The sequence below is a fragment of the Paralichthys olivaceus genome, chromosome 5, assembly GCF_024713975.1.
Source record: "Paralichthys olivaceus isolate ysfri-2021 chromosome 5, ASM2471397v2, whole genome shotgun sequence".
Classification (NCBI taxonomy): Eukaryota; Metazoa; Chordata; class Actinopteri; order Pleuronectiformes; family Paralichthyidae; genus Paralichthys; species Paralichthys olivaceus.
The window spans coordinates 18,800,962-18,815,223 of record NC_091097.1 but is presented as its reverse complement, the minus strand read 5'-3'; the positions used below and the strand labels follow the sequence as shown (position 1 = coordinate 18,815,223).

The 14,262-nt window shown below is 42.7% G+C and overlaps 3 protein-coding genes and 1 non-coding gene across 9 annotated transcripts in view; 3 read left to right on the top strand and 1 right to left on the bottom strand.

Moving 5' to 3' along the window:
- The window catches only part of plbd1a (phospholipase B domain containing 1a), a 125,342-nt gene extending 112,308 nt beyond the window's left edge, over positions 1 to 13,034 (top strand). The window contains exons 2-12 of one of the 2 annotated variants that reach the window (XM_069524844.1): positions 8,260 to 8,356; positions 8,843 to 9,065; positions 9,153 to 9,236; positions 9,375 to 9,516; positions 9,669 to 9,803; positions 10,647 to 10,791; positions 10,913 to 11,113; positions 11,486 to 11,626; positions 11,713 to 11,898; positions 12,016 to 12,122; positions 12,227 to 13,034. In XM_069524844.1, the coding sequence (XP_069380945.1) occupies positions 8,293 to 8,356; positions 8,843 to 9,065; positions 9,153 to 9,236; positions 9,375 to 9,516; positions 9,669 to 9,803; positions 10,647 to 10,791; positions 10,913 to 11,113; positions 11,486 to 11,626; positions 11,713 to 11,898; positions 12,016 to 12,122; positions 12,227 to 12,403 (1,605 nt within the window). In that variant the 5' untranslated portion in view covers positions 8,260 to 8,292 and the 3' untranslated portion in view covers positions 12,404 to 13,034. Of the gene's footprint in view, positions 1 to 8,079; positions 8,357 to 8,842; positions 9,066 to 9,152; positions 9,237 to 9,374; positions 9,517 to 9,668; positions 9,804 to 10,646; positions 10,792 to 10,912; positions 11,114 to 11,485; positions 11,627 to 11,712; positions 11,899 to 12,015; positions 12,123 to 12,226 lie in introns of those variants that run through there. The other variant, XM_020105399.2, reaches the window with a different exon arrangement.
- Positions 91 to 3,108, bottom strand: LOC109641079 (galectin-2-like). Of its 5 annotated transcripts, none has more exons than XM_069524850.1 (5): positions 2,968 to 3,108; positions 1,150 to 1,230; positions 961 to 1,040; positions 680 to 851; positions 91 to 514 (listed from the first exon to the last, which is right to left on the bottom strand). In XM_069524850.1, exons 2-5 carry the CDS (start codon positions 1,156 to 1,158, stop codon positions 365 to 367), a joined length of 411 nt encoding a protein of 136 aa, XP_069380951.1. In that variant the 5' UTR covers positions 1,159 to 1,230; positions 2,968 to 3,108; the 3' UTR covers positions 91 to 364. The 5 variants fall into 5 exon arrangements, with proteins under 5 accessions (XP_069380951.1, XP_069380954.1, XP_069380952.1 ...); XM_069524853.1 differs by lacking the exon at positions 2,968 to 3,108 and adding an exon at positions 2,165 to 2,397 and having other exon boundaries at positions 1,150 to 1,223; XM_069524851.1 differs by lacking the exon at positions 2,968 to 3,108 and adding an exon at positions 2,165 to 2,305.
- pick1 (protein interacting with prkca 1) lies at positions 1,739 to 6,996 on the top strand. Its single transcript, XM_020105389.2, has 13 exons — positions 1,739 to 1,917; positions 2,357 to 2,421; positions 2,742 to 2,853; positions 3,001 to 3,129; positions 3,849 to 3,915; positions 4,044 to 4,133; positions 4,225 to 4,278; positions 4,364 to 4,426; positions 4,534 to 4,667; positions 4,884 to 4,976; positions 5,093 to 5,143; positions 5,361 to 5,505; positions 5,711 to 6,996. The coding sequence occupies exons 2-13, from the start codon at positions 2,381 to 2,383 to the stop codon at positions 5,971 to 5,973; spliced, it is 1,242 nt and encodes a 413-aa protein (XP_019960948.1). The 5' UTR covers positions 1,739 to 1,917; positions 2,357 to 2,380; the 3' UTR covers positions 5,974 to 6,996.
- Positions 7,925 to 7,997, top strand: trnar-ccu (transfer RNA arginine (anticodon CCU)). The gene has a single exon. It is a non-coding gene; the product is annotated as a tRNA-Arg (tRNA).
- Positions 13,035 to 14,262: the final 1,228 nt, after the last annotated feature.

Sequence of the window (14,262 nt, the reverse complement as noted above, 5' to 3'; positions counted from 1 at the left end):
TGTCTCACATTTCATGATAATCCAACATATGAAGCTGTTTTTAATATTTTATAATCCATCACAAAATAACAAACACAATATTCCAGTGGCTTCTTTTGTTTTCACTTTATTTGAAGTATTTGAAAGCAGCATCATTTTAGGTTGTGCCGTATGTAATCGTATGTAAGCGACACCATTTCAAATAAACAGTGGTGACGGAAGAACCCAAACTTAAGAACACTTTTGTATTTAATTCATATACAGTGACGTAGAAAACTGAGAAAACAAAAACTTTCTTTGTAGTTAATTAAAAGTCTTTAATCATTCATTTATTGTTTTCGACCAAACTGAGGGACACAGCATGCAGGAGCTGCAGCAGCTGGGTCTATTGGCTGAGCTTTAAGCACGTCAGTTTGATGTCTCCAGTGACTCTGATGAAGTTGAAGACGCCCATGCCAACACGGTTAGGGAACTGGACTTCATTTCCGTCAGCGAGTTCCACCTCAAACATGTCTCCGGCCAACTTCAACACGATCTGAGATAGAGAAGATGTTTCATATTTTAGCTCTGAGGCAGATGTTTCAAAACCAAGTGAGACTCAAACTCAAACACAGCTTGAGGTGAGAGATGAAACCCAGTCAACAGATCCTCATCAAACATTTCATAGAACTTTCCATACTGATCTTTTCTTTTCCCTCACCTTAATTTCTGCACCTCTCTGCCAGGGGTTGTGTAGATCCCGTTGCTCGTCGCCCCAACAGCCGTCAGACTTGGAGTTGCACACAAGCACAGATCCATCGCTGTCGTCGTGGAACCGAGGGTTGAAGTGCAGCGCCAGGTTCTCTTCATCGCTGCCGAGGTCGATCTGGAATCTGAGTTCAGACAAGAAATGTAGGTAAATCCAGATGTTTGCAGAGATTGGAACACACATGTATTCACAGGGATTTTAAAGATTGTTATACAGGCGTTGGGTTAGGTTACCTGTCAGCATCATGCAGAATTATTCCTTTTATTTTCAGCTGATCTCCAGTTTGCAGATTCACATTCTTCAGTTCAAGTTGCTGGTGTTCAGAGTTTAAAACAAGTTATTTAGAAAATGAGACGTCAAACATTGATATCTGCCAACACATCACGAACTACAGGCCTCAGTGCAGTGAGATAAAAACTTACCAAGCTCATGTTGGGTCCTGGTGTGTGTGAAGAGTCCTGGAGCTTCAGTGGAAGATGAAGGAGGTTGGTTCAGTCTTGAGGCTCCGAGGACAAGAAAAAGGAAAATGTGTGATTATAAAGTTTCTCCTCTTATATAATGTAAAGGCTCAAAGTGACTCAGTCATCATCATCACAATCTCGTCTTACGAACAAGATCAACTGTCTCTTTAATCAATCTTCAAACGATGAGATTTAGATCAGGTGGTGAGGAGGGTCAGGACACTGTTGATTACATCAGAGGGACACAAACACCCAACAGACGTGTCCGCTCAGTCTGTGGTCACCGCTAAGTTTAATTTCATTACCCCTGAAACTCAAACACTTTTCACCCGCCGATCCGTCGGCATAGAGGTGAGGAGATAATGAGTGACTTTTTATTTAAGCGTGAACTTTCCCTTTAAGATAAAGAACAGACATGGAAACACTGGAGTATTTATTTTTACCCTGTAACCAATACAACGGAATAGAATGTAGTGACACTCCTCTCCAGACGAGGGCGGTAGTGCTTCAAAAAACAACAACACATTAAACACAACAGAAGAAGAACAACAACGCAAAACAACTTCCGCTGCGCTGCCGGAAGTGACAAAATAAAGTAAACAGAGCGGCTGTCAATGGCCTCGGACTTTCACACAGTTCAAGAATAAAGGGACAGAAATAAATCTTTTTTAACTTTTTATTCATATTAACAGACGTTTTTATGAGAAACTGGTGTGAACACTAACGAAGGTAAATCGTGTGATGACGTTTCTAAACAAGTGGAACCTGCTAATAGCCCTAGCAGCTAGCAGCGAATTAGCCAGCGTTAGCAAGCTCTTCTCCTGTCGATCGCTCCCGTTGAGTGGATTTGTATAAATATCACAGTTTGTATCAGCGATGTCAGCGCAGTCACTTTACTTTACGCTGATTCAGACTCATTTTACAGGTTGACCACGGGTAGTTAGCACAGGCTGCTAGCTACCAGCTGTTAGTTCACCTGCTGCAGCAGCTGGCGTCTCCTCCTCCTGCTCCTCCTGTGTCTGACTCCTGATGAAGCACAATGACCTGCTTCTTTTTTTCCAGCACTTTCCCTCAGGATGATCGGACTCGACTCTCACTTGAAATCCCTGTTTATGTCAGCGGTTGCTCGTCTCATCGGTCACACTGTGTTTGGTGTTTTCACCCACAGGGACAGGAGTGACTCTGCCCTGCGATGTTCACAGACATGGACTATGAATTGGAAGAGGACAAGCTGTGAGTGTTTACTTTTTAATGATCTCAGCCGTTCAAGCAAGTCACTGTTTTAAAAGCTAATTGAATCCTTGAATCATCTCTTCACACATGGTGTTATTATTTTGTTTGCAGTATATTTCTTTATTTATTTGCTATTTTTTTATTCCCATTATTGTTTTCATTATATATAATAGTTACGGTCAGTGTGATGTAACTGCTGGTTGTTTCGATAAAGAATAATTAAGAGTTGTATATTATAAGTCTTTGCTTATTAGAATTGTCCAAGAACAGTGTCACATAAATGCTGCAGATCTCAGTGTGTAATCTTTTCTCCTGAACAGTGGGATACCAACAGTACCTGGCACTGTGTGTCTGAAGAAAGATGCTAACAACCTGATTGGCATCAGCATTGGTGGTGGGGCACAGTACTGTCCTTGCCTCTACATTGTCCAGGTAGGTACAGAGCACGTTCAAAAACCAGCATGTTTTTAAATCTGACAGAATATTTCTGTAATGTTTCAAGTTTTATAATATTTGATTATGTCAGATACTCTTCGTTATTGGTACCTTTTTATATGTGGTTTCTGTCGTCTCTCACAGGTCTTTGATAACACTCCAGCAGCTCTGGAGGGGACGCTGGCAGCAGGCGATGAAATCACAGGTGTGAACGGGAAACCCGTTAAGGGAAAGACTAAAGTGGAGGTGGCCAAGATGATTCAAGTTGTCCAGGTACTCAAGCTCTGGGGATTACAGTTCATAGTTATCGATAGTCCTGAACACCATTAGTATACAGTCAGATGGATTATTATTTATTTCTTCTGCAATTCTGTGGATCCAGTCTAGACCTTGATCAGCTCTATAAATACCTTTCAGTAATTGATAGTATGTGAAGGTATGTGAACAATACGTAAATAAATATAGGCTCTACAGTAGAAATATGTCTTTGGGTCAGTTTAACCAATTAAACTAGAAACTAGAAACATTCAAATCAATAAAAAATTACTCACATTTTTTCGTATCCAACTCTGGTCGTAGATTTATCAATAGTCAAACACTTTACTAAATTCGAGTGCACACCCGCCACTGGACTGTGGAGAGAAGGGACTGAACTGTCTTGCTAAGCGATGCAGAAGAGCTCATGATAATAGCCGGCAGCATTCAGCATGGCGTCACCAGCACAGACCGCCTGTGTTGTTTTAGCAGCCATTGTTCACACCGTCAAAAATTCCCTGACTTCCTGCACGACGGATTAAAGAGAGAGTTCAGTGTGGGAATTAAAGGATTAGATTGTGTTGCTGTTGCCCCGTCATTCCAAATACTGCATGTGAATTTCACCCACGGTGTCATGGCGCTGGAAAAGCACAGTATTCATTTCAATCATTTATTATATTTATGAAATTAAATACGTGTCTGATTTATTTGTTGTTGTTTATGTAACTGTGTGTCAGGGAGAAGCAACGATTCACTACAACAAACTGCAGGCAGATCCAAAACAGGGGAAGTCTCTGGATATAGGTATCTCCTCCAAAACACACATACTCACTTTTAGTCCCTAACATTACTTTCTGTGTTTTGTAGTTTCATGTATTGTATTGCAGTGCTTTGGATAAACATACATATAACACATACATTGTGTGTTTCAGTGCTGAAAAAGGTCAAACATCGGCTGGTAGAGAATATGAGCTCAGGCACAGCAGACGCTCTGGGACTCAGCAGAGCGATTCTCTGCAACGGTGAGATTATTATCACGATCATTAAGAGTGTTTTCACATAGATTGAGATAAATTACAATAATGCTTATGTAAATGAATGTTACCTTTGCAGATGGACTGGTTAAAAGACTGGAAGAGCTGGAGAAAACAGCAGAGCTCTACAAAGGTGAAGAATAATGTGATAACTCCCACTCTGACATCAGTTATTCCAGAATCATCGTTGTTGACGTTTTTCCTGTGTTGGACTGCAGGGCTGATGGAACACACAAAGAGGCTGCTCAGAGCTTTTTTTGAGCTTTCTCAGACTCACAGAGGTGAGTTACACTGATCACAATCAGAAAAGACAGATCTTTCTTGTAGATATTATCTCAGTACTAGTGTCTCATATATCAGATTTGTATTTGATTACATGTCTTTTCAGCTTTCGGTGACGTTTTCTCTGTCATCGGCGTTCGAGAGCCTCAGGCTGCAGCCAGCGAGGCGTTTGTGAAGTTTGCAGATGCTCATCGCAACATTGAGAAATATGGAATTCAGCTGCTAAAGACCATCAAACCCGTGAGTTCAGTTTAGAGGTTGGATCTGAAGCATTTTACTGAAAACTACCAGGTGTCTCAAAGAGGAAAATTATTTTAGAATTTAATGTTCACATTTTTTAATCCAGTTATATTTGATCAAACATTATTAACAATTCAAGCACAAAAATAATATAAAATATTACAAGTGTGTTACTTTAAGAGTTAATCCAACACTTCCTCATGTCTCGTTGAACAGATGCTCCATGACCTGAACACGTACCTTCACAAGGCCATACCTGACACAAAGCTCACCATCCGCAAGTACCTGGATGTGAAGTTTGAGTATCTGGTAAAGCCACAGCTCTGTTCTTCTGGTTCAGTGTACGACTCAGCAAATCATTCAATTATTAAACAGGGCTCCTGTCACTCAACTGAATAATTCAACTCATTTCTTGTCTCTTTCAGTCATACTGTCTGAAGGTGAAGGAAATGGACGATGAGGAATACAGCAGTATTGTGAGTATAAAATATTCAGTCATATTTAGATGTGACTGTACAGATTTGAGGCTCGGGACCAAACCCCTGCATCGGCTCATTTTCTGCAGGCTGTTACACACGGGAAGTTATCAATGAACTGTTAAAGCCACAAAACCCGGACTGAGCGTATGATCTGTGTCATTTAGGTTTTTTTATGTTCTCAAATGTGATGTGAATAATGTGCTTGTTTCTACAGGCCATGGGAGAGCCCATGTATCGTGTGAGTACCGGTAACTACGAGTACCGCCTGGTGCTGCGGTGTCGGCAGGAGGCCCGGGCCCGCTTCGCCAAAATGAGGAAGGACGTTCTGGAGAAGATAGAGCTGCTGGATCAGAAACATGGTCTGTTATCATGTCAGGATGTATCACCATAGTATGAGAAAGACATAATATCATACAAACCTATTTTTGCCAGGATAATCACAGTATGACGTTTTTACATTGGCACAAATACACCATTAAAATGTATGGTTAGTAAATTACAGCTGATACAGTCTCTTTTAACACCGATCACCTTTTCTTTCCTTCACTCCTCCTGCCTCCACAGTCCAGGACATAGTGTTCCAGCTGCAGCGCTTCGTCTCCGGCATGTCGCATTACTACGACGAGTGCTACGCTGTTCTGAAGGAGGCGGACGTGTTCCCCATCGAAGTGGACCTGTCCCGCACCATGATCAACTACAGCACCCAGTCGCTGTCCTACACGGAAGACGAAGAGGAGGACGAGGACGGAAGAGGAAGAGAGGAAGGAGGAGGCAGCGCAGGCGGTCAAACGGAGAACGGCGCAGAGAAACTGGTCGATGACGAATGAGTGTGTTTTTGTGAGTGTGCGTGTTCTTGTGGAGATGAAGTAACATTTTACAGTCACCCAGCAGTGATCTTTGCAGTGCAATATGGCAGCAAGAATGGTTAGAAGTGTTTTGGAAAGGTGAATACTACTGAAAATAGCTGTTATCATGTGGCAGGCGTGTCTGTTGGTGTTATCATAACGAAATTTAATTCTCAACTTTCTCCTTTGCTTTTTAACTGTCTTTCACAAAACAAGGTCAAACAGAAGGAAACTTCATCTGAAGCTGTGGACGGGTTTTCATGCTGCAGAGTAGGAACCGTATGAGTTGTGCCTTCGTAGCTCTTAGTTTAATGAAGTTTAATGGTTCTGGGCTGTTATACTTTAACATTTTGATTTATTTTTTACAGCAACAAAGTTAGTGGGATTTATTTAGCTACAAAGTAAATTATTATTTTGCGGTAAATAGCGTCACAAGAAAGAAATTATTTTCTCCTCATCATAACAAAAACTGGCAAATGTTCGTGGCTGTCGCAGACATGACGTCGTTGTGGATTAGAGGATACAAACACTACATGTAAATAACCATAACACAAAGGCTTTAAAATCACTAATGTTGTATTTTCTCTTTTGTCATTCCAACTTTATTTATTCAATTTTTCCAAATATACTTCAAAGTTCTAAAGGGAAATATGGATTCTATATCACAGTTAATATAATTATTCAATCGTGTCTTTTATTTTCATCATCTTCTGAGGATTGAGATGATTTTGTGCATTTCATGATTCACTGTGTAGTTAGAGGCGATCACTTGGGGGCAGCATCACATCAGACCACCCTGATCTGCAGTCAGCAAGTAGTGCACTTACATTCAGTGAAGGTTTCAAGAGGATTGTGTTTCATGTATGGTTTTGTTTTTCTGCATAACTGGAAAGAAATGCATCAAAGGGACCTAGTGTGTGTTGTTGTCTTCTGTTGCACAGGTCGGCTCATAAACAGATAAAGCTGATTTGTTTTGTACCACAAATAAATTAACAATAACTTAAATGCTTGTTGTCTATTTGATAATGATGTAATTGTCCTTTATTTCCAACTATCTGAACATTTCTATCTTGGTTATGTGTCATTGACTGAGGAAAATGTTTTATAAAATAACACGCACATACACAGGTCTGTGCTGTTATCCTTATTAGGACTCAGTGTAGTGTCTCTAACTCTGCGTTGTGTTGTGAGCGAGGTAACGACACACTCCAAGGGAAGTATCCTCGAACGATTTATTACAACCGCAGCAGCAGCATCTGTGATGTGAAGTCTGTTTGTGAACACTGTGCACTCAGCACCTTCTCAAGGAAAGAGAATAAAGAGTAAATCAAATAATTGAAATTAATAAAATGAAATAATTAAAGAAATACCATTTACATAAATGAACTAATCTCACACACTATGTTGGCCAGTAGAAAAACAACACACGTTTAAACCCACATACCTGTAACGTGCACAGCAGCTCCACAACACACACATGTGCAGACACGCCTCTTCTCCAGGTTTACACATGAGCAGTAATAAATGACGACACAAAAAAAACCCCATTACACGTCACCAGTATCATAACGTCACTTGCACAACAAACTCACAGAAGAAGTGAGAGTAAAGAAAACGTGCACCTGCTCAACAAGAGTCCGAGGGAAAGAGGAAGTGACTTCACGGAAGCACAGGAAATACAGTTTTCTAAATCAGACGCCGGCGCACTGCTTCCGGTAACACTGCCTATTATTTTACCCCTTAAGAAGACGAATACACTTTGTCCAATACTCAACCTACTTATCAACACAACTACCAGAGAACACATCAACACAAACTCAACGACAGCGAAGAAACAAAACAACCACAACAACAGAAGTGGCGATCCGCACTTTTCAAAATAAAACGAATGTGTTACTTTAAATTAATACTATACCACTTTTCGTTCTATTGAGCCCCAGTGGCCTAATGGATAAGGCACTGGCCTCCTAAGCCAGGGATTGTGGGTTCGAGTCCCATCTGGGGTGAAGCGTTTTTTATCTTTCTGATAAATCTGCTGTGATCTTTTAGGGAAGTGACCATATAACCACGGCGTCACTGCCCCACGTGACCATACACAACCACAGGTAACCTTATACGACCACAAATAACCACCGTGTCCCTGCAGCCAATCAGGACCCGCTCCTCCTCCTCTTCCTCCTCCTCCTCCGCTTCCTCAGAAATCAACTCCTCCTCGGGACGAGACGACTCGTCTCACTCCTGCAGCACGGTGTCTCCTGTCCTCGCTTTTACCTCTCAGCTGCCGCCTCCACCGCGGCGGCCATGCCTCCAGTCGGCAGTGCGTGTGTTCTCCTCCTGCTCACAGCGAGCCTCTGCTCCGCAGACAGTAAGTAGGTCGAGTCCCGGTGAAGTGGTTGTTCTGTCAGGACTCTCTGTGGTCACACTGCTGCTGCTTCCAGCCGCGGTGTCAACGCAGAGTCCACAGGTGCAGAAGACGAGGAGAGAAGAAATCCAGATGTGCAGGTTAATAACATATAGGTCATATTATTAACCTGCGCATCTGGATTCCTTCTTCACCCCTCTGTCTGTCTCGTGACCCTCATGTGTAAGTTGATTTAAGTCTTTGTTAAAGTTAAAATGAAACTCTCAAACATTTCTTTTCTCTCAGGCTGTTGGTAGTTTAGTAGAGTGTAAAGTAAATACTTTAGTGAGAATATTGTATTTAATGTATGAGCTGTATGAGTGTTTGGTTATTTTATTTATGTACTTTCTATCTCATTTAACATTTAAAGTTTTTCTGTAAAGCTCATTGCCTCTGTATGTTCAAATGAAATGATTGGGCGATAGATCAATCTTTGTGAATTCCTCTCAGAGATGACAGCAGCCACCGTGTACTGGGATCCGCTCCAAAAGAACGTCCTGCTGAAGGAAGGCGTGCTGGAGAAGGAGGGGGATGCGTACGGGTACCTGAACAACACCTTGTCCAGCACAGGCTGGAGCGTCCTAGAGATCCGCGCCGGCTACGGAAAAACTCCCGAGACCGACGAGGTCACCTTCTTTCTGGCCGGATACCTCGAAGGCTTCCTCACCGCCCAGTGAGAACTGTGCTGTCGTGGTCATTTCACAACAACAATACAGCACAATATACATTTAACTAATATTCATATCCTCTCCCTCCCCAGGCAGATGATGGACCACTACACCAACATGTACCCGCAGCTGATTGACGACCCAAGGATCCTCGGCCTGGTTCAGAGTTTCATGGCGTTAGTCTGTTTCCCTTTTTCCTTTTAAAAACTGCAAAATGCAGATGTTTTAGTTCGGAGCTCAGTGTTTTTCAAGGTTTTACAGTCAAATGTGACGAATAAAGCAGAGAAGAGAAAGTGTCGATGTTGTGCTCGTAGGAAGCAGGATTCATGGGTCAGAGAGCAAGTGAAGTCCAACAAGAGCTCCGATCCTCTGTGGAGACACGCAGGCTTCATCGTGGCCCAGATGGACGGACTACAAGCCGGAGCAAGGGACTGGGCCAAGAAACAAGGGCTAAAGGTGTGGAGGCCCTGAAACTTAAAATTATTTTACAAGAAGATTCAGTTGATCATAGACTTATTTCCGTGGCTGTGTCTCTCGCTCTGAAGGCGTCAGCACTGTTCGTCTTCATGCTCAGACTAACAGCTGTTTATCTGGTGTCCCTCTCCCAGCCGCTGTCCCTGTTTGCCATCCAGTTCCTGAATTCAGTGGGAGACCTGCTGGATCTGATCCCGGCCTTGGTCCCCAGCCTCCGAAACAGAGACTTCAAACTGCCGGGGATGGGACACTGCTCTGCGCTCATCAAGGTCAGAGGTCAAAACATGTTGTGGTCAGGCTGAAAGGCCTGTTACACACCTCACATAACAAATACACACAACATGTGTGCAGCTCTACAAAATATTAAGAAGAGCAGTGTCATCCACTCCAGGATCCTGATGCCTCGTGTTCCCACAGATGCGGAACAGCAAATAGTTTTATTTTCTACAGAAATGAAGCAATCAAGAACAGTTTCAACCAATTTACAAGCTAAATAAAAAAAGATAAACAATAGTAGAATAAAAGAAGTAAAGAGATTAAAAGAGGTAAGAGACATAAAAATTATAAATCTGAAGAAAAAATGAAGTTGAAGGAGTAAATGAATACAAGTAAAATAAAATACCAAGATGATGTGACACTAGATTTGTAAAGAATGTTAAAGTTTCCAATCTGGATTTACTTTGTTTTTCCAATTCCTTGTGCAACATTCACATTGTTTGAATTACATGTAATTATGGAGCCGCACCAACACATTAACATCATTAATCCCCGAAGCGTCTTGAAAACCACATCACATGTTTGCTTCCCTGTTGAGCCACAGTTACAGTCTGTATCTGTTTCCAAGCTGCGACTGCAGCAACGTGACACTCGAATGAAATCCAGTATGGTTTTTTATTTAAGGTGCTTTTGTTTCATTTCATTCACGTGAGGAGGCTTTTTCACAGCCTGGATTTCTTTCTCCCCTCTTCACTAACGGAGTATTGTGCTGTGTCAGATATTTTCACTTTCCTCTAATCGAAGTCACACTCACACAAATTCCAATAAATTCCCAAGACACAAGATCTCTATTCAAACCAGAATCTAACTTCCACCTTTCGTCCTGTCCCCCTCAGATGCTTCCCGGCTTTGAGAACCTCCTGTTCGCCCACTCCAGCTGGTACACGTACGTTGCCACGATGCGGATCTACAAACACTGGGACTTCCACATCGCCGAGCCCAACACGGCCACTGGGAAACTGTCGTTCAGCAGCTACCCTGGTGTGTAGCTTCTTCAAAGACACTAAAGACAGGAGATATTTAACTTCATCTCTGGATAGTGGGAGGAAGTGGAGACGCGTCATCCATCTTTATATTCAGTCTTTGTTTTTTCCTCCCGCAGGTTTCCTGGTGTCTCTGGATGACTTCTATCTCCTGGGCAGTGGTCTGATGATGACCCAAACCACCAACAATGTCTTCAACTCCTCCCTGTTCGATCTGGTCTCCCCCCACAGTCTGCTGGCATGGCAGAGGGTCCGGCTGGCTAACAGTCTGGCTCACACCGGAGAGGAGTGGGCCCAAACCTTCTCCAAGCACAACTCTGGTGAGTGGAGGCTCTGATACAAACTGTGAGATGAATGTCGACACTGAACATATCCGTGAAACACTAATCAAACAAGTTAGATTTGAATTTTAGATCTTTGGATTTGGAAGATTGAATTGATTTCTACCAACACAGCAGCGATTTGGTTTGTTTTAGGCCAGAAGGTAAATCAACTTGCAGAGACTCAAAACTTAAAGAACGAGATCTCACCCGTCTCAAGGTTCAAGCTAGTTTTTTAAGTCTTATTTAAGGATAATTCATCATCATAAGCATCATGTCGAGTTTGTGACACGCTCAATATTAATAAAACCCAGTGGGGGGCAGAAGCAGAGTAAACTGAGAAACCATCATCACCACCCTCAACTCTTCCAGGTACCTACAACAACCAGTACATGGTGTTGGACAGGAGCAAAGTGAAGCTGGGCCACAGCGTCGATGACGGTGCTCTGACGGTGGTGGAGCAGATCCCTGGTCTGGTGGAGTTCTCCGACCAGACACAGGCTCTGCGCAGAGGTAACGACCGCTCTTGTTTTCCCGCCTCCTAGGGTATTTGTTTCATTTGTTGAGTTTATCTTTTTATCGCCGCCCTCTTGCCTCAGGTCACTGGCCGTCCTACAACATACCTTTCCACCGGAAGATCTACCTGCTGAGCGGTTACGTTGAAATGTCGAAGAAGTACGGAGAGGACTTCTCCTACGATCTCTGTCCCAGGGCCAAGATCTTCCGCCGGGACCAGGGCGACGTCAAGGACCTGGACTCCTTGAAGCACATCATGAGGTTCAACGGTGAGTGTGAATTTAGAAAAATAACCATTGAACAGTTTGATAAAAGCATTGATTCAAAGCATCTTGAATTAGAGATCAAGCTCATCCTACATTTTGTGTCTGCTTGCTTGATTTCAGACTACAAGAAGGATCCATACTCCAAAGATGACCCCTGCAAGTCCATCTGCTGCCGAAACGACTTAAGGTCCGAGGAGCCTTCACCGGGAGGTTGCTACGACACAAAGGTACGATCCTGTCGCACAGTCACCGTCCTGCTTTCAGAGGCCTCTGAGGTTGTGTGGCATCAGATGCTTTTTGGCTCAGATCAGATTTCTTGTCCTCCGTCCAGGTGACAGATTTCCAAATGGCTGGGGTCTTCTGTGCGGAGGCGGTGAACGGGCCGACCACACAGGACGGACTCCCGCCGTTCATTTGGGATAAATTTAGCAACATCAGCCACCAAGGTCTGCCGCAGTTCTACAACTTCACCTTCGTCAGGATGCAGCCTCTGCTCTTCGCACCGTGAGGAGTGTGTGTTTGTGTGTGTGTGTACACAATCTTCTTTCTTTTGTGATTATTTTATTTGTTTGCACAAGATTTTATTTTATCTGCTGCTGCTTAAACATCAGATCGACGTCCCACCAGCATGTTTTCATTGTAATAAATACATTTATTGTCCCTCCACCTGATAAAATGCTGAACTTTGCCTTCGATCTGTTAAAGTGCCATTTTAAATCAGTGGGTTTACACACTTTTCTCAGGTTGTGATGAATGATTGGAAATACAGTATAAATCAGGGTTGTTTTCATTCCTGCAGCCATTTGTGCCTTGACCACTGAGTCACTTTATGACGTTATGAAATCCATCAATGCATCTGAGCTGTGTCTTGTCTTTTTGCTCCTTTAATTCTTTTGAAATGCTCAAAATCTTCCACTTAACAATATCGAGTTGATGAAGACAATCAGTGCAATGTCAAACTCAGGAAATAATCTTTTCTGGTGATGTGATTTACGAGCATCTCATTTTGTACTTTGTCCAGAATGAAAATATTTCAGTTTTGTATTTTTGTATGATCCTACGTGTAATGCTGCACATTTTGTTCATGCTATGATTTCATGTGTAAAACTGTTTATTAAAGTTTTACTGTTGCAACTGAACTGTCCCGTCTTTAATCTTTTAATCTCTGATTGAATCACTCGACCAATTCCCCCTCTCGTTGTTGATCATGTGACGCAATGTATTTTAAATATGTAGTAGAAAATACAGATTATTGCTGATATTTGTAGTGGTTAAAGTAAAAAGTGAAAATAAATCCACTGATACATGAAATGTGCAGTAACGAGGTAAATGAGCTGAAAGTCGGGACCTTGTTGTTCTTAAAACGGACACAGTGAGTTCTCTGTGCCCCCAGAGACAGATGATGATTCACTCCCTGCTCTGAAATAGAGGAACTGAAACATCTGTCAGCGCTTCGTTTTTTAAATCCTCTGTGTGTCAATGTTTTTTCTTGTCTGAGTCACACGCTCAGAGGGAAGTAACGCTGCAGCAGCGCCTCCTCACCTGGCTCACCCTGTTTCAGCCATGGTCAAGAAGATCTGCTTCCCTGGACAGAAGTGGGACAACCTCATCTACAAATGCCTCTCCAACAAGACGGAAACCGGGGCAGAGACTGAACCATCAACAAGTGAGACACACCTCTCTGACTGTTCTTCTAAGAGGTTTTTACCTTTCCCCTGAACAGAGCAGCTGAACCAAAGTCTGGTTTAGTCTGAGCAAGTCTTTGTATTTCTTAGTACCTTTATGGTTTGACTTGAAGCTCCTTCAGTCCACGTGTTGAGATGCACATGTTCCTCCTAACTGTCACAGCTGTGTGGTTTTCTTCTCCTGTTCGGTGCAAACAATTTGTTTGTCTGAGAACAGTTCTTGTGTTTCCCCTCAGTGCCGCCTATGCAGTCTGTTGTGAACCAGGTGAGAGACCCAGCCCTGGCTCCCCCGACCGACTCAGTGACGGTGCTGAGTCCGGCGCTCTGGATCTCCGTGATGCTGGTCGCAGTGGGATCCATCTTGGTTCTGGTTCTGTGGTTCATCATATACAAACGACAAACCAGACCCAGCAGCACTCCAGGTAAACACAACTGGCCCTCATTAGTCATATACAATTAATATATAAAAATTCCAGTCCTTGCCAAAATGTAAGGGAAGAGTTAGGGAAATCGGTCGAGTAGCTTTTGTGTAATCCTTCTAAATAACAAACCAAAATGCAGATGAAAACATAATTTCCTTGGTGGAGGTAATGATGGATCTTTAAACACCTAAACTGCTGGAACTCTACTGATATAATGTGACAGGTAGAGGAGGGCATCAATTCAATTCTCCATTTCCTCA